This window comes from Vulpes lagopus, chromosome 13 (genome assembly GCF_018345385.1).
Source record: "Vulpes lagopus strain Blue_001 chromosome 13, ASM1834538v1, whole genome shotgun sequence".
NCBI classification, from domain to species: Eukaryota; Metazoa; Chordata; class Mammalia; order Carnivora; family Canidae; genus Vulpes; species Vulpes lagopus.
In genome coordinates this window covers 60231990-60251558 of record NC_054836.1, presented here as the reverse complement: position 1 = coordinate 60251558, position 19569 = coordinate 60231990, and the positions used below count along the sequence as shown (strand labels likewise).

The 19569-nt window shown below is 41.9% G+C and overlaps 1 protein-coding gene and 1 non-coding gene across 22 annotated transcripts in view; one reads left to right on the top strand and one right to left on the bottom strand.

Moving 5' to 3' along the window:
* The window catches only part of CADPS2 (calcium dependent secretion activator 2), a 457875-nt gene that overhangs the window by 186767 nt on the left and 251539 nt on the right, over positions 1–19569 (top strand). For all 21 annotated transcript variants that reach the window (XM_041727924.1, XM_041727925.1, XM_041727927.1 and 18 more), the window contains exon 6: positions 1226–1347. In XM_041727924.1, coding sequence (XP_041583858.1) covers positions 1226–1347 — 122 coding nt within the window. The remainder of the gene's footprint in view (positions 1–1225; positions 1348–19569) is intronic.
* On the bottom strand, positions 1021–1127 carry LOC121475173. Its single transcript, XR_005983642.1, has one exon. It is a non-coding gene; the product is annotated as a U6 spliceosomal RNA (small nuclear RNA).

The following is a 19569-nucleotide window of genomic DNA, read 5'->3' as shown; positions in this document are numbered from 1 at the left end:
TTTTGAGATGGCTTCTCTGAGACCTTTGGCCTCAAGATTCATATCACGACTTAGTGAAAAGTGTAGTGACTCTGATAATGTATTACGTGATCAATACATAATGATATGATGATATTTCTAATGGCTGTTTTGGTAGCTGCATAGCATGAATGCTGTTAGCCTTGTTTGTGCAAGTATACCATGAGATCAGTGAAGACGTGAATGAGCGTGTTATAAAAATGCCATTGAATATATTTCATGAGTTTCAAGAACTTAGGAATGAAGATGCAAGTTTTGATTGGGAAAAAAATTACAAAAAGTACTTAATAAAACTTGTTTATGTGTACACCCAGTGAAAATATTAGGTTACAGTATTTTAAAATCAATAGCTATTTATATGAATGTGAAAAGCCCACTTGAAAAATATTTGTTTACCATTTTTCCAGGAGTTTATAGATATAGAAACCATATCAGTCTTTCTACCCATTCTTGGTGCACTACACTGAGTTAGCATGTACCTTTAGTGGATGGAAATGTCATTTTTTTTTCCTTGCCAAGTTAGTGGTAAGATATTCATTGGCAAATCCTATTTTCCATATTTCATAATAAGATACACATTTTCTATAATATTGTTTTATAAATATTGTCATCTAAAGTAAGTAACTGCAGAAAATTCTGATGATGTCACATACTGTTGACCACGAGTTGTGATGATGATGTGCACCATTCATAAATAGTGTTTCATTTAATGTGAAACCAACCTGCACTGCTTTTAGCACATTCACCCCATTTTCATGGGTGAATCTACTTTACTTCTGCTTGACCTTTAAGGATCTGCATTTACACCTCGATTCAGTAGGGCTTACATTTAGAGATTTCAGCCTTACTTTCATAAGCTGGCAGGAGATATTCCTTCAATACTATACTTCCTCAAAGTGCTATTTCCTCTGCCTACGTGAATGCAGGTAGATCTACGGAAGATAAGATATCATCGGTGTCACCAGATAATTTTACCCATTAGTGATTCTTTTTTTTTCTTTTTTAAATATGGAACGCTTCACGAATTTGCATGTCATCCTTGCGCAGGGGCCATGCTAATCTTCTCTGTATCGTTCCAATTTTAGTATATGTGCTGCCGAAACGAGCACCCCATTAGTGATTCTAATTGTAGTCAGTGTCACTATGTTTCTAGATGGTTAAAGACGGCCAATCTGATGCATCATCTCAATTCTTTTTGTATCTTTAGATTGTCATAATGGAAGTGCAAGGTTTGAAGTCCGTTGCTCCCAATCGAATTGTCTACTGTACGATGGAAGTGGAAGGAGGAGAAAAACTGCAGACGGACCAGGCCGAAGCCTCAAGGCCACAGTAAGCCACTTGAAAAAAATGTTTTCCCCTTCCAAAGAAATGTGTTTATTTATCTGAAGCATTGTTTGGTCGTATGCTCCGAGACAGTTACCTGTTAGCTCTGTCTGAACCACGTTAGAATCATGGTGCGTCTTTCTAGATAAGGGTGCTGTCTTAGAGCCGTTGCGGAGCCCTGTGTCATGCAAACAGAAAATCTAACCTGCAGACGAGAAGCGAATAATGAAGCAGGTAAATGTAAATCATTGGAAAGGAAAGCATGGTTATCCTGGGTTATTTAAAGGTGATGCTTGATCCAATTTCGTCCTCTAGAATTGTAACCTGGTAGTTTTTCCGCTTCCTTGTGTTGCCCACGACCATAAAACACCGAAGACGTGGGGGTGGGTACCGTCTCACACAGTGTCTTACAACATGTAGGGAATAGACTTGAGTTAGGGAACCAGTAATCAGAGAAGCTAAAGCTGTTCTTTTCTGGCAGTTTTAGGTTTCAAATTCTGGGATGAGTTTAATTAAGTTTGGAAGATGTTCTTTGTAACTGATGGAAACTTGGGAAACATCACTGTGTCTGGTAGAAATAACCAGGCTCGTCTGAGGAATTTGAGTGACAAGTTTCCTGATTTGCATTTTTCCACACTGCCTTTAGAAAAGGTTTTTTTTTTTTTTTTTTTTTTTCTTTCCCGTTCCTCAAGAGTTAGGATTTTTGTCTTGTCACAACATGATAATGTGGCCTGTTCATTCAGGAAACGTCCCTTCAGATCCTGGCTAGGCGCTGGTTAGATAGAGCTGAATAGAAACTTTCCTTTTCCTTAGGGCTGGCACTAGTTTGAGGTGGGGACACAGTAGTGTTACAGGACAGATGTGCACAGAGTATTAGGAGATGGAGAAGCAGCACATTGAAACCTTTCTCCCTGCCTTACACAAAGCCCTACAGGCCTGCCCCTCACCAGCCTCTCCTTATCCCTGGGACCTCATCTAGCCTCGCCCTTTCCCTGGTCAGTTGCTGGACTTCATGCCATTCCTCTTGCTTTTCCCACCTTCCAGTGTATCTTTGTGTGGTTGGACTCTTGGTATTAGACATTTCTCCAAAGAAGACCTGCACATGGCCAACAGACGCATGAAAAAATGCTCACCGTCACTCATCAGGGAAATACAAATCAAAACCACAAGGAGATGCCACCCCTCACTGGTCAGAATGGCTAAAATGAGGGAACAGCACATGCTGGGGAGGATGCAGAAAAAGGGGATCCCTCTTACACTGTGGGTGGGAATGCATACGGGTGTAGCCACTCTGGAAAACAGTGTGGACTTTCCTCAAGAAGTTAAAAATAGGTGTGTGTGTGTGTGTGTGTGTGGACAATGGAATATTACTCAGCCATCAAAAAGAATGAAATATTGCTATTTGCAGTAATATGGGTGGAACTAGAGTGTATTTTGCTAAGCAAAATAAGGCAGTGAAAAACAAATACGATATGATTTCACTCATGTGGAATATAAGAAAACGGATGAACACGGGAAAGGAAGGAAATCTAAAATAAGATAAAAACAGAGAAACCATAAAGATTCTTAACTATAGGGAACAAACAGGGTTGCAGGAGGGGAAGTGGGGGGTGGGGTTGGGGTAACTGGGTGATGGGATGAGCACTGGGTGTTATATGTAAGTGATGAGTCACTAAACTCTACCTTGAAACTAATAGTACACTGTAGGTTAACTAACTGGACTTTAAATTTAAAAAATCTTGACTTGGGGCACGTGGATGGCTCAGTCAGTTAAGCACCTGACTCTTGATTCCAGCACAGGGCTGGGTCTCAGAGTCCAAGGTGCACTGGTCTGCACACTGGGCTTGGAGCCTATTTTTAAAAAAATCTTAAGCCTCACTTGCTGAGAGCCTCTTTGAGGTGACCCAATATGGAGCAGAATCTTTCTGGCTCATTCTAATCTTCAGACTAATGTGTTTATTATCTATTCATTTATATTTCCCTCTTGAGAAAGGGACAGATATCTTGTCCTCCTTGATCTTCTCACACCGTCTAGGCTGTCAGAATTGACTCAGTTGCTTGCACTTATTTTTATGGCTTAGTCACAGTAAATATTGAAGGGTGTGGGCTTCACTCCTTCAGGCACACAGAGCTGAGTTACGGTGTGACAAGGAAGGGAAAATAATGAAAACAAACAGCCCTGTCAAGAGAGTCTTTAAATCTAGGAGGAGGCTGTGAGGCAGAAGGAAATCGTTGGGGGATATTTTTGGTGGGGTGTATGGAGTCCAGAGAGAGGTTTGGGTTTTTGTTCTAAGGGTCAGTTCCGTTAGTCTGCAGTAGTATGTTCACAGAGTTGTGCAACAGCAATTTCAGAGCCTATTCATCTCCCCAATAAGAAACAACTGTACCCCTTACCTGTCAGCCTCAGAGCACCTGTCCTGACCAACTACTGGATGTCTGTCTCTCTGGAGTTGTCTGCTGGGCATTTCAGGTAAATAGAATCATGTCATATGTGCTCTTTTGTGACTGGCTTTTCCCCTAACCTGGTGTTTCCTGGCTCCTCCATCTCTGGCATGTATCAGAATGTCTTTCCTTCTCGTGGCCAAATCTTAGTCCAGTGTACGTCTATGCTGCGTTTTCTTTATCCTTTCATTTAGATTGAGGACACGTGCATTGTGTCCACCTTGTGGCTACTGTGAAGAATGCTGCAACTAACGTACAAATATCTGTGGGAGTCCCTGTTTTCAGTTGTTTTACACATATATGTGCCTATATATATATATATATATAGGTGGAATTGCTGGGTCACCTGCAACAATAATTGCATGTTTAGATTTTTGAGCATCCACCAAACTGCAATAAAATCATTACACCATGTTATTTTCCTATCAACAACGTATACGAATTTCAGTCTCTTCACATTCACACCAATGCTTAGTATTTGCCCTATGCAGTCATTCTAGTAGAGAAGAAATAGTATCTCATTGTGATCTGATTTACGCTTCCCTCCTGACTAATGATGTTGGACATATTTTCATCTGCTATAGCAGCTATTTGTAGATCTTCTTTAAAAAAAAAGACTTAAATAAAGTCTTCTCCTTTTTTATTGAGTTGTCCTTTAAGTTGTAAGAGCTATTTATATATCCTAGGTGTTATATTCTTATATATGACTTACAAATATCTTCCCCCATTGTGTGGATTATCTTTTTATTTTCTTAATATTGTCTTTTGATATTATTCAATTTATCTACTTTGTTGTTGTTGCTTATACTCTTGGTACTGAGGTGAAGAATCTAGTGCCCAGTCCAAGGTCACAAAAATTTAGCCCCATGTTTTCTCCTAAGATGTTCATAGTTTTATATCTTTAATTTAGGTCATTAATCCATCCTAAAAGTTTATTTATTTTGAGAAAGTGCACGCATGTGTGCACATGTGGGGAGGGCAGAGGAAGACGGAGAGAGCATCTCAAGCAGACTCTGCACTGAGCCAAGAGCCCCGTGTGGGGTGCAATCTCATGACCCTGAGATCACAACCTGAGTGGAAACCAAGAGTCAGCTGCTTATCCTACTGAGCCAGCCAGGCACCCCTCATTAATCTACTTTTACGTTGATTTTTATTTGTGGTTGAATGTAAGGGTTCAGTTTCCTTTTTTTGCATGTAATAGTTCAGTTGTTTAGTTCTTCAGTTGAAGAAACTATTGCTTTCCCATTAAATGTTCTTGGCAGCCTTTTGGAAATGAACTTACCATGGATAGATGGGTTTGTTTCTGGATCTGAATTGTAGGGCATTCACATCCTTATGCTAGCACCACGTTATTTTGATTGCCGTTGCCTTGTATGCAGTGGGTTTCTGTTTCTGTGTTGGCCTCGTATGACATTTTAAAACCACGAGTATATGTTTTCTGGCTATGTTCTTTTTTTTTTTTTTTTTTTTTTGGGCTTTTATTTTATTTTATTTTATTTTTTTTTTTTTTTTAACTTTTATTGGTGTTTAATTTACCAACATACAGAAAAACACCCAGTGCTCATCCCGTCAAGTGTCCACCTCAGTGCCCGTCACCCATTCCCCTCCAACACCCGCCCTCCTCCCCTTCCACCACCCCTAGTTCGTTTCCCCGAGTTAGGAGTCTTTATGTTCTGTCTCCCTTCCTGATATTTCCCAACATTTCTTTTCCCTTCCTTTATATTCCCTTTCACTATTATTCATATTCCCCAAATGAATGAGAACATACACTGTTTGTCCTTCTCCGATTGACTTATTTCACTCAGCATAATACCCTCCAGTTCCATCCACGTTGAAGCAAATGGTGGGTATTTGTCGTTTCTAATTGCTGAGTAATATTCCATTGTATACATAAACCACATCTTCTTTATCCATTCATCCTTCGATGGACACCGAGGCTCCTTCCACAGTTTGGCTATTGTGGCCATTGCTGATAGAAACATCGGGGTGCAGGTGTCCCGACGTTTCATTGCATCTGAATCTTTGGGGTAAATCCCCAACAGTGCAATTGCTGGGTCGTAGGGCAGGTCTATTTTTAACTCTTTGAGGAACCTCCACACAGTTTTCCAGAGGGGCTGCACCAGTTCACATTCCCACCAACAGTGTAAGAGGGTTCCCTTTTCTCCGCATCCTCTCCAACATTTGTTGTTTCCTGCCTTGTTAATTTTCCCCATTCTCACTGGTGTGAGGTGGTATCTCATTGTGGTTTTGATTTGTATTTCCCTGATGGCAAGTGATGCAGAGCATTTTCTCATGTGCATGTTGGCCATGTCCATGTCTTCCTCTGTGAGATTTCTCTTCATGTCTTTTGCCCATTTCATGATTGGATTGTTTGTTTCTTTGGTGTTGAGTTTAATAAGTTCTTTATAGATTTTGGAAACTAGCCCTTTATCTGATATGTCATTTGCAAATATCTTCTCCCATTCTGTAGGTTGTCTTTTAGTTTTGTTGACTGTATCCTTTGCTGTGCAAAAGCTTCTTATCTTGATGAAGTCCCAATAGTTCATTTTTGCTTTTGTTTCTTTTGCCTTCGTGGATGTATCTTGCAAGAAGTTACTGTGGCCAAGTTCAAAAAGGGTGTTGCCTGTGTTCTCCTCTAGGATTTTGATGGAATCTTGTCTCACATTTAGATCTCTCATCCATTTTGAGTTTATCTTTGTGTATGGTGAAAGAGAGTGGTCCAGTTTCATTCTTCTGCATGTGGATGTCCAATTTTCCCAGCACCATTTATTGAAGAGACTGTCTTTCTTCCAATGGATAGTCTTTCCTCCTTTATCGAATATTAGATGGCCGTACATTTCAGGGTCCACTTCTGGGTTCTCTATTCTGTTCCATTGATCTATGTGTCTGTTTTTGTGCCAGTACCACACTGTCTTGATGACCACAGCTTTGTAATACAACCTGAAATCTGGCATTGTGATGCCCCCAGCTAAGGTTTTCTTTTTTAAAATTCCCCTGGCTATTCGGGGTCTTTTCTGATTCCACACAAATCTAAAAATAATTTGTTCTAACTCTCTGAAGAAAGTCCATGGTATTTTGATAGGGATTGCATTAAACGTATAAATTGCCCTGGGTAACATTGACATTTTTACAATATTAATTCTGCCAATCCATGAGCATGGAATATTTTTCCATCTCTTTGTGTCTTCCTCAATTTCTTTCAGAAGTGTTCTATAGTTTTTAGGGTATAGATCTTTTACCTCTTTGGTTAGGTTTATTCCTAGGTATCTTATGCTTTTGGGTGCAATTGTAAATGGGATTGACTCCTTAATTTCTCTTTCTTCAGTCTCATTGTTAGTGTATAGAAATGCCATTGATTTCTGGGCATTGATTTTGTATCCTGCCACGCTACCAAATTGCTGTATGAGTCCTAGCAATCTGGGGGTGGAGGCTTTTGGGTTTTCTATGTAGAGTATCATGTCATCGGCGAAGAGGGAGAGTTTGACTTCTTCTTTGCCAATTTGAATGCCTTTAATGTCTTTTTGTTGTCTGATTGCTGAGGCGAGGACTTCCAGAACGATGTTGAACAGCAGTGGTGAGAGTGGACATCCCTGTCTTGTTCCTGATCTTAGGGGAAAGGCTCCCAGTGCTTCCCCATTGAGAATGATATTTGCTGTGGGCTTTTCGTAGATGGCTTTTAAGATGTCGAGGAAAGTTCCCTCTATCCCAACACTCTGAAGGGTTTTGATCAGGAATGGATGCTGTATTTTGTCAAATGCTTTCTCTGCATCTAATGAGAGTATCATATGGTTCTTGGTTTTTCTCTTGCTGATATGATGAATCACATTGATGGTTTTACGAGTGTTGAACCAGCCTTGTGTCCCAGGGATAAATCCTACTTGGTCATGGTGAATAATTTTCTTAATGTGTTGTTGGATCCTATTGGCTAGTATCTTGTTGAGAATTTTTGCATCCATGTTCATCAGGGATATTGGTCTGTAATTCTCCTTTTTGGTGGGGTCTTTGTCTGGTTTCGGAATTAAGGTGATGCTGGCCTCATAGAACGAATTTGGAAGTACTCCATCTCTTTCTATCTTTCCAAACAGCTTTAGTAGAATAGGTATGATTTCTTCTTTAAACGTTTGATAGAATTCCCCTGGGAAGCCATCTGGCCCTGGACTCTTGTGTCTTGGGAGGTTTTTGATGACTGCTTCAATTTCCTCCCTGGTTATTGGCCTGTTCAGGTTTTCTATTTCTTCCTGCTCCAGTTTTGGTAGTTTGTGGCTTTCCAGGAATGCGTCCATTTCTTCTAGATTGCCTAATTTATTGCCGTACAGCTGTTCATAATATGTTTTTAAAATCGTTTGTATTTCCTTGGTGTTGGTAGTGATGTCCCCTTTCTCATTCATGATTTTATTAATTTGAGTCTTCTCTCTCTTCTTTTTAATAAGGTTGGCTAATGGTTTATCTATCTTATTAATTCTTTCAAAGAACCAACTCCTGGTTCTGTTGATCTGTTCCACAGTTCTTTTGGTCTCGATATCATTGAGTTCTGCTCGAATTTTAATTAACTCTCTTCTTCTGCTGGGGGTGGGGTCTATTTGTTGCTTTTTCTCTAGTTCCTTTATGTGTAAGGTGAGCTTTTGAATTTGAGATCTTTCCAGTTTTTGAATGTATGCTTGTATTGCGATGTATTTCCCCCTCAGGACTGCTTTTGCTGCATCCCAAAGATTTTGAACGGTTGTATCTTCATTTTCATTAGTTTCCATGAATCTTTTTAATTCTTCCTTAATTTCCTGGTTGACCTTTTCATCTTTTAGCAGGATGGTCCTTAACCTCCACGTGTTTGTGGTCCTTCCATATTTCTTGTTGTGATTAAGTTCTAATTTCAAGGCATTATGGTCTGAGAATATACAGGGGACTATCCCGATCTTTTGGTATCGGTTCAGACCCGATTTGTGACCCAGTATGTGGTCTATTCTGGAGAAAGTTCCATGTGCACTTGAGAAGAATGTGTATTCAGTTGAGTTTGGATGTAAAGTTCTGTAGATATCTGTGAAATCCATCTGGTCCAGTGTATCATTTAAAGCTCTCGTTTCTTTGGAGATATTGTGCTTAGAAGACCTATCCAGGGTAGAAAGAGCTAGATTGAAGTCACCAAGTATAAGTGTATTATTATCAAGGTATTTCTTGAGTTTGGTTATTAATTGGTTTAAATATTTGGCAGCTCCCACATTCGGGGCATATATATTGAGGAGTGTTAAGTCCTCTTGTTGGATAGATCCTTTGAGTATGAGATAGTGTCCCTCTTCATCTCTCACTATAGTCTTCGGGGTAAATTTTAATTTATCTGATATAAGGATGGCAACCCCTGCTTTCTTTTGAGGACCATTTGAATGGTAAATGGTTCTCCAACCTTTTATTTTCAGGTTGTAGGTGTCCTTCTGTCTAAAATGAGTCTCTTGTAGACAGCAAATAGATGGGTCCTGCTTTTTTATCCAGTCTGAAACCCTGCGCCTTTTGATGGGGTCATTAAGCCCGTTCACATTCAGAGTTACTATTGATAGATATGAGTTTAGTGTCATCATATCTATTCAGTCCTTGTTTTTGTGGATTGTTCCACTGAACTTCTTCTTAAAGGGGAATTTTAAGAGTCCCCCTTAAAATTTCTTGCAGAGCTGGTTTGGAGGTTACATATTCTTTCAGTTCCTGCCTGTCTTGGAAGCTCTTTATCTCTCCTTCCATTTTGAATGAAAGCCTTGCAGGGTAAAGTATTCTTGGTTGCATGTTCTTTTCATTTAGGACCCTGAATATATCCTGCCAGCCCTTTCTGGCCTGCCAGGTCTCTGTGGAGAGGTCTGCTGTTACCCTAATATTCCTCCCCATAAAAGTCAGGGACTTTTTTTCTCTTGCTGCTTTAAGGATCTTCTCCTTATCTTTGGAATTTGCAAGCTTCACTATTAAATGTCGAGGTGTTGAACGGTTTTTGTTGATTTTAGGGGGGGATCTCTCTATTTCCTGGATCTGAATGCTTGTTTCCCTTCCCAGATTCGGAAAGTTTTCAGCTAGGATTTGTTCAAATACATATTCTGGCCCTCTGTCCCTTTCCGCGCCCTCGGGAACCCCAATTAAACGTAGGTTTTTCTTCCTCAGACTATCATTTATTTCCCTTAATCTATCCTCATGGTCTTTTAATTGCCTGTCTCTTTTTTCCTCAGTTTCCCTCTTTGCCATCAACTTGTCTTCTATGTCACTCACTCGTTCTTCCACCTCGTCAAGCCTCGTCGTTAGGACTTCTAGCTTGGATTGCATCTCATTTAATTGATTTTTAATTTCTGCCTGATTAGATCTAAATTCTGCAGTCATGAAGTCTCTTGAGTCCTTTATGGTTTTTTCTAGAGCCACCAGTAGCTGTAAAATAGTGCTTCTGAATTGGCTTTCTGACATTGAATTGTAATCCATATTTTGTAACTCTGTGGGAGAGTGGGCTGTTTCTGATTCTTTTTTTTGAGGGGTTTTCCTTCTAGTCATTTTGCTCAGTGCAGAGTGGCCAAAAACAAGTTGTATTGGGAAAAGGAGAAAAAGAGAGAGAAGGAAAGAAAAGAGAAAAAGAAAAAAGAGAAAGAAGAAAAAAATAGGGGAAAAAGAGAAGAAAAAGAAAGAAAAAGAAAGAAAGGAGAAAAAAGAAAAAAGGGGGGGGTGGGGGAAGCAATCAGAAATCAAGAAGAAAGAGAGAGAAAAAAAGCACAAAACAAAACAAAACAAAAAAAAACAAAAAAAAACAAAAACAAAAACAAAAAAACAAAAAACAAAAAAAACCACGGGGGAGTATCTTCCGATTCTGTGTAGTTTAAGTCCCTTGACTTCCCTTGGAACTGGTCCGTCTCGCTGGTCTTCTGGGGGAGGGGCCTGCTGTGCTGATTCTCAGGTGTTGGCACTTGGGGGAGCTGCTCTGCCCCTGCCTGGTGCAGGGCTCGGTGGGGGTTGTTGACCCCGTGAGGCCCCGGGAGGAAGCCCCAGTGGCGGGGGCAGCTCTGGGACCCTGGATCCAGCCCCCGCAGTAGCTCCGGGGCTCTCCTTCTGCAGGGCCTGGGGGCTCCGGGGCGGGGCCGCTGATCTGCTCAGTTCCAGGCAGGAGCGTCCTTGCTGTCCTGGGCCCTCCCGGCCTCTGCCTGTCCCGGGGGAGGCCGGATCCTGGGCTGTGTCCCGGCGCCCTGTGCTCCGGGGCCTGCGCTGTTGGATTCGCGCTCCCGGCGGTGCAGCCCCCTCCGCGGAGCCGCCGCCCGAGCCTCTCCGAGCTGTTCCCGGAGCCGCGCAGCCCCCTCCGCGCGGAGCTTCTTCCTCTGCGCGAGCCGCCGCCGCTGAGCTGTTCCCGGAGCCGCGCAGCCCCCTCCGCGGAGCCGCCGCCCGAGCCCCTCCGAGCTGTTCCCGGAGCCGCGCAGCCCCCTCCGCGCGGAGCTTCTTCCTCTGCGCGAGCCGCCGCCGCTGAGCTGTTCCCGGAGCCCCGCAGCCCCCTCCGCGGAGCCGCCGCCCGAGCCCCTCCGAGCTGTTCCCGGAGCCGCGCAGCCCCCTCCGCGCGGAGCTTCTTCCTCTGCGCGAGCCGCCGCCGCTGAGCTGTTCCCGGAGCCCCGCAGCCCCCTCCGCGGAGCCGCCGCCCGAGCCCCTCCAGCTGTTCCCGGAGCCGCGCCGCCCCCTCCGCGGAGCTTCTTCCTCCGCCCGAGCCGCCGCCGCTGAGCTGTTCCCGGAGCCCCGCAGCCCCCTCCGCGGAGCCGCCGCCCGAGCCCCTCCGAGCTGCTCCGGTCCCGCCGAGCGCTGCAGCCCTTAGGGAGCTCGGCGCATTCCCGGGGCGCAGTTCCTCTGTTACTGTCCCAGGGAGCCCGAGGGCGTCCCCGCCTTTCTGGGGATCCTGCTCCAATTCCCGGGGAGCCCCTTTCCGCGGGGAAGGTCGGTGCAGCTCCTGCTCCTCCGGGACGGGGCTCTCCTGTCCTGGGGACACTCGCCCCGGCCTCAGCCCGGCTCCTCGCGGGGCCCTCCCCCTTGGAGGCCTTTTGTTCCTTTATTTCTTTTTCCCCGTCTCCCTACCTTGATAGAAGCGCGAACTCTTCTCACTGGAGCGTTCCAGCTGGTCTCTCTTTAAATCTGAGGCCGAATTCGTAGGTTTTCAGGATGATTGGATGGTTTTCTAGGTAATTTGCTGAGGACAGGTGACCTGGAGACCCTGCTCCTCCGCCATCTTGCCCCTCTCTCTGGCTATGTTCTTTTTCAAGATTATTTTGGCTATTCTGAATTTCCATGTGACCTTTAGGATAATTTTTTTTCCATTTCTACAAAGACTTTGCAAATATTTCCAGCTGGGATTTTGGTAGAGATTGTGTTGAATCTGGTCAATGTGGGGAGTACTGCCATCTTAATGAACAATGTCAGGTCTTCCTATGCATGAACATAGAGTGTCTCTCTGGTTTTTGGACCTTTGTTTCTTTTAATAGTCTGTAGTTTTCAAAGTGTAAGTTTTGCACTTCTGTGGTTAAATTTATTCCTAGCATTTTATTATTTTTGATGCTATTAGAAATGAAATCGGTTTCCTGAGTTATTTTGGATTAAGTACATAAAGATGACTCTTTAACTATTGGCTTTATGTGCTACACCCTTGTTGAACTTGTTTATTCTGATGGGTGTTTTTTTATTGGATTTTTAGATGTCTGTTTATATAAGATCATGTCACTTGCAAGAAGTGATAATTGTATTTCTTTTTGCCCGATCTGGATGCCTTTTATTTCATTTTTTTGCCTAATTGCCCTGACTGGTTCCTCCACTGCAGTGGTGGGTAGATGTGGCAGGAGTAGGCATCCTTACATTCCCCCTGATTTTAGGAGGAAAGCGCACATCTTCCATGGTTAAGTAAAATGCTAGCTCTGCATATTTTTTGGAGATGCCTGTTACCAAACTGAGAAAGTTCCTTTCTATTTGTAGCTTCTTTAAAGTGTTTTTGTCATGAAAAGATGTTGAATTTTGTTAAATGCTTTCTCTTTATCTGTGGAGATGAACATACAGGTTTTACTTTTTATCCTGTTGACGTGATACATTACCTAATTTTTAGGTGTCAAACCAACCTTGCATTGCTGTCATGATTTGCACCTAGTCAGGATGTATGATTCCTATTTGTTACTACATTCAGTTCTCCAGTATTTTCTTAAGGACTTTGGCATCTCTTTAAGAAATAGTGGTCTATAATATCTTTTTTGGTGACCTGGTTTTATATTGGCCTCATAGTATGAGTTTGGAAGTAGTCTTCCCTTCATTTTTTTTTTTTTTTTAGTGGGGTGGGGGAAGTATGAAGAATTGGTATGAATTCCTTAAATGTGGGATCCCTGGGTGGCGCAGCAGTTTGGCGCCTGCCTTTGGCCCAGGGCGCGATCCTGGAGAACCGGGATCGAATCCCACATCAGGCTCCCGGTGCATGGAGCCTGCTTCTCCCTCCGCCTGTGTCTCTGCCTCTCTCTCTCTCTGTGACTATCATAAATAAAAAAAAAAAAAAAAAAAAGAATTCCTTAAATGTTTGGTAGAATTTACCGGTAAAGCCATCTAGGGCTGGGCTTTTCTTTGTGGGTAATTCTCCATTACTGATTGAATATCTTTATTTCTTGTAGATCTATTCATATTATCTCTTCTTGTCAGTTTTGGTATTTGGTGTAATTTGTCCATTTCATTCAAATTACCTAATTTATTGATATTGCAGTTGTTTATAGTGTTCATTTATAGTGTTTCATTTCCATAAAATACTCCCTCTTTTCTAAAATGAATTCAGTGAATTCTAGTCATTTGAATCTTTTGTCTTTTTCTTAGTCCATCTAGCTAAAAAAATTTCCTGATTTTAAAAAAAAAACAAGTTTTGTTCTATTGATTGATTTTTTTTATTGTTTCATTAATTTCCAAGTAAATCTAAAACCTAGCAAGATAAATTCCTTTAGTCATTAAGTCTCAAGAATACTCTTCTTTGGTACCATGCTTTGTCTTTTGGACCCACTAAGGCAGTGACCACATCTGTGTGGTTCTGCTGGATGGGTACTTAACCCTGTACTCCTGGTGGCTTCCATCTGGCATGTTGAAACCAAGCAGTGGCCCCATCCACAAGGCTCTGCTAGGCAGAAGTCTAAGCCTTTGAAACGGAGGTGGAGATAGTCCTATGTGCCCCTGCCATACTCCCCCAAACCCCCACAGGCTTGTTGCACTAGAGTCCTGTGCTGGGGTTGGCAGCCATAATGATCTCTGAATCACCTTTGTAGTCATTCCACCCTTGTCTTGAAGGCAAGAATGTGTTCACAGCTGAATCTCTGGTCTAATTTTGTAGGAATTGAGGAAATGAAGCCTTCCTTCATTTCTTTCCATCTCCTTTGGTTCAAAGCAGTAGGGTTCCTGCTGGGATGGTTGGATAGCTGCACTTACTACCTGATTAAATGGTTGGTCAGCCGCACCTTTAGGAGTGCTAATGAAATGCTTTTTCATTTTTTGTGATATGAACAGGCTGAGACTTGGTAATTTATGATGTGGTAACTTTTGCATAACAATTGTTTTTAATTCATTTTCTCATTGCATTTTACTGTAAGTGGTTGGGAGCAACCAAGCTGCTCCTTCAACACTTTGCTAGGACATTTCCTCAGGTCAGTCCCCAGTTTCATTGAATGGAAGTCCTACATTTTAAAAAACACTAGAACATGAAAATAATTCAGCCAGGTTCTGTGCCACTGATAACAAATATCATCTTTCTTACAGTTTCCAATAACATGTTGCTCATTTCCACTGAGAACACATCAAAATAGTCTTTACCATCTGTATTTTTACAAACATTCTGTTCATAATTATTATGTAGTCTCTGAGAAGATGGAAGCTTCCTCTATAGCTCTCTTTTCTTTGATTCTTCACCAGAATCTACTTTAGAGTCCCTTCATTGTGATACTGGCTCTTTCTGGCATGCACCTCAAAATTAATCCAACCCCAAACCTGCCTCTACATGTTTAGATATTTGTTATAGCAGCACCACACTTTTCAGTTTGGGCTGCTACAATAAAAATACCATAGATTGGATGGTTCAAACAGCAAACATTTATTTTTCATAGTTCTGGAGCTCTAAGTTTGAGATCAGGGCATCAGCAGAGTCAGATTCTTGGTGAGGGCCCTCTTCCTGGTTTACACATGGCTAAGTTTTCACTGTGCCCACACATAGTGGAGGGACAGGCCACCACCTCCCCACCTCCATGACCTCATTCAAGCTCCCTAACTCCAAGCACCATCACACCGAGGATTAGTGGCCTCAACATATGAATTTGTAGGTTAGAGGGGGCATGAACACGAGGACAGTGATAGTCGATGAAATCTTGAGGGAGTGCAAATGCCCTAGGAATCTGAATACCATGTTATTTTTACAGAATCTATTTAAAAAGCTTTATTGAGGTATAATTTATACAGCATAAAATTCTTCCATTGTCAAGTAGATGGTTTTTAGCAAATTTATGCACTTGTACAGCTATCAACTTGTGCTGCTGTCAATTCAGTTTTAAGACCCATCACTTCCAAAAGTCCCTCATGCCTGTTTACAGTGTTCCAACTGCCAGTTCCAGGAAGCCACTCATCTACTTTCTAGTGCTATTGTTTTATTTTTTTCCTGGATGTTTCATATAAATGAAATCATGCACGATGTGGTCTTTTGTATCTGGCTTTTTTCATTTAGCATAATTTCTACAAAATTTATTTGATACTTAAATATTTGGTCTATCAAATGAATTAACTTTTATATCAGTAACTAACTTTTCACAAATAAATTTTCAGAAGATGTTTCTCATCTAATTTATGATGGATTCACAAAAAGGTTCTGATAATAGGCAACATCTAAGTGGACAATTGAAATGAATTAAAATACTTACAAGTTAGAAAATATTACCATAATCCTTCAGTATTCTTTTTGTTCTTACCACAAAGAAATTCAGCTAAATACCTTTTCTCTTTCCTTATGGACAGAGTTAACTGTAAAATGAATTAAATGATTTATATTTATTATTGTTTCCCAGGGGTAGATTACCTTAAAAACGTGTCTTCCGAATGCTGAACAACTGCAGCCTTTCAGCAGTGGTTACTTTTATCTTGAACTCCTCTTGCACAACAGGAAAGAGATTCATCTCCTCCATCATTATAGTGACTCATGCCTCAGACACGTTTTCTAAATTTTATAGCTTCAACAGTTTGTGTGGTATTGAAGATCAATTCGTCCTTCTGTCTGGTACTAATTAAAGTGCCTCATTTAGCCCATATTTCCAATAAACTTAATCAAGATTTCTAGCCACTGCCTATTTCATTCCTGTAGTTCCTATTTCCTGCCAGCAATTAGGTGGAAACAGCATGTGAGGTTGGTGCATAACTCAGAATATAGAATCTGAGATCCAGAAAAGTGTGTTTAGAGACAAGTCTGATTTATAAAGAGTAGTAGTGAGTTAATCTTTTAAAGTTTTTATTTTGTAATGGAGGGAAGGGCATGTAGGTGAACTGTATGTACTCTGGTTATGTTGGAAACTACTGATGGATTTGTAAGTCATTGTCTCTTAGTGTCTCAGTGAGCCAGGGAAGGTTTTGTTCTGTATGAATAGAGGCACAGAAACATCGTCACTAGACTTGTACAGCTTTTTTACCATTTCCAGACATTTCATTACTTGATTTTTATCCCATACCTTTAATGGTACCACCTGAAAGAAAAGGGAACATGAGAAGAATGACGGTCATGTAGTCATCACAGATCTCCTGATAACATTGTGCCTGCAGATAATGACCATCCTGTGAGCGCCTCACAGCATTAATTAACTCACAAGCATTAATAATATCCCATGGAGGGCAAGGATAGATCTTGGTACCACGGAGATGAAAGCAAAGAAATAGGTTGTTGGAAACAAATCAGGAAGTGGGAGGATGGGGAAATGGGGAGTTGCTCTTCAAGGCGTCTAACGTTTCAATTATGCAGGATGAATAGTTGTGGAGACCTGCTGTGCAGTATTAGGCTTGCAGTGAACAATACTGTGCTGTCTACTTGAATGTTCAAGAGGGTAGGTCGCATGCTCTATGTTCTTAACACAATAACAAAAAAGATAAAGAGGGAAGTAGCGCTGCTTTGGGAGGGTTTTTTTGTTTTTGCCATACTGCTCTTTTATTAAAGATATTTAGGGTTGATTGGTATCTACTTCCTGCCCTCTGACAGTAATAAGGTAGAAAGGTAAGGAGCAATAAGAACTGATGAGTTGCATCATTAGAGAGATAACATGTCCAGATAGGAGGACAGAACATTCTTCAACCTCATAAAAATGAGGGAAATACAGGCTCTAGTACCTGTTTCTGGAAACTCGGAATTCTGGATCAGAATCATAATAATCTGTCAAACGATAGAAAAAAAAAAGCACAGCTGCAAATGAAAGGCTTATCAGAGTGACCAGGTGTGCTGGGACACGTGTTTGAGAGGCTAAACACGAACTGCATATATAACTAAAGCTAACCGTGCTTTCTGTAAAAGCATATTAGTTGTCATTTTAATTTAGTAATGTCTGGGTTGGGTTTGAAGCACACTTCACTAGCCTGCCACTCTTGCAGACCAGAGAGCAAATATGCTACATTTTTAAATCTAGCAAAAAGTGTGCCTGTTTTTAATGAACCTAAAGGTAAAGACTTGGACGGGGTAAGTTTTAGTTTTCGTTTTTTCATTTCCATCTTTAAAAAGATGAGATTGCTTTACCTTATACGAATGAATTCAGCAGAAGTAACATTTCTCTAAGCTGATACTACTGGTGCAGAATAAAATGAAGCCAAAAGAGACAAACATTAGCCAAACACAGAAATTACATTCATTGAGAATTTATTTGGGAGTAAAGGAAGCTAATTTGGGGATCCTTGTAATTAGAGACACCTGAGTTAAAGGGAAAAGATGATAGATGAAGGTTCCAGATGCTGACAAAAGAGCCCTTGTGAGCTAAAATGGAAAATGACAGAGGGCCTGGGAGAAAGTTGGTATAATTATGATGATCAACATCTCTGTGATTTTACAGTTTGTAAATCCACTTCCCTTTATGATCTGCGACTTTTTTCCAGAGCAACTTTTTGTAGTTTTCATTATTATTCCGTTTAATTTATGGTAACCAATGTGTTGAATGGGCTAAATTTGGCAGAATGTGAGTAGCAAACAACTTAGTTTTTATCCCTGTATTACTCTCAGACATACTCCAGGATTCGCCTTCCGTGTCTTTGAAGACGTCTTGGCAAAAATCGTAGCTGCTCTGGTCATTGTTAGGTATTAAGTCACATGTTCAGGTATCACAACTTTCAGATAGTTCTAAATCAACACTTAAACCTCTTCCAAGCTTGTTCCTTTTCTTCCAGCCCATCCAGACACCTGTAGGAGGGGAAAGGTGGTGTTGTCTGGTCTTTTGCCTCCTCTTCTCCTGTCTGTCCATACGCTTTTTCTACCACTAGTGAGTAGGGTTGAGGGAGGGAGAAGGGAAAAAAGTGAAGGGGCACGAGGTTTTCTGTGGAGGCGCTCTCTGTAAGTCCGCCAGTTACCAGACGCCTCTGTATGGCCTGTGTCCACCTGACTGTTCCCCGGCGCCCTTCCCCGTGCTGCCGGGAACTTGTGACATCACGGTAGCCCTCCTGGAATGATGCATCCTGAGGCTGCCCTCTTCCTCTTTGCCTGAGCTGCTGGCTTCCTAACATCACCCACGCAGCCTCTTCCCACTTGCGTTGAATTTTCGAAGCGGATGATTCAAATAAGGAAATAAGGAAGAGGCTCCTTGAAGCCAGAGGCTGTCGAGGGCACCTCCTGGTTTCTGTCTGGCTCCAGCTGCAGTGATGTGGACCGAGTGCTCAGCAATCTGCAGAGGGTGCCCTTTAGAAGGTGAGAAATACGGGATCCCAGGAGGTTTCGCAGAATGACACCAGGGCCGGCGCTGAGTGTAGTCAGCAGAATAGCCCGTCCTTGTTTCTGCATGCCAAGCTTCCATTTTTCTAAAAATTCCTTGGAAAAACCTACTCTAAGTAGCCACTTCTGCTTGTGTGTGCTGTCTGGCGACTAGAACTCAGAATCACTTCCCACTCTTGCTACCTGGGCTTTTTTGAGCTGGGGGACCTTCTGGGAAAACAAGACCATTTCTCCAGGGATGTAGAGGGACAAGTATCATTTTAATAGAATCACTGTATGACTCCTTAGTTCGTAAGTACTCATTCCTAAGGCTCTTCCTTCTAGAAAAGAGCCCCCCATGCAAGTGCTTTCTCTGCTCCCTTTTCACAGACTCTGAGTTGGCCAGGGAAAGGCACCTCTCTCAGCCAACTTGTCTCGCCTTGATCTGGTCCTAGAGTGCAGATGCCTCCAGGTCACCATCCCAAAGGAAAATCCGAGATGTGTTAGTTTTGAGAAAGTGCTAGACAAATGATGTCATAAATCATCTGTAAATTACATGGCTTAGGGATCCCTGGGTGGCGCAGCGGTTTGGCGCCTGCCTTTGGCCCAGGGCGCCATCCTGGAGACCCGGGATCGAATCCCACGTGGGGCTCCCGGTGCGTGGAGCCTGCTTCTCCCTCTGCCTGTGTCTCTGCCTCTCTCTCTCTCTCTCTCTGTGACTATAACAAATAAATAAAAATAAAAAAAAAATTAAAAAAAAATTACATGGCTTACAGCTCCTTGCTTTTGACAGAGATGAAGGATTTATTTTGAATTGCTAAACGATTCAAAAATAATTTTTGCTCGTCATTTTATTTGGTGACATTTAAATAGAAAATAAAGCA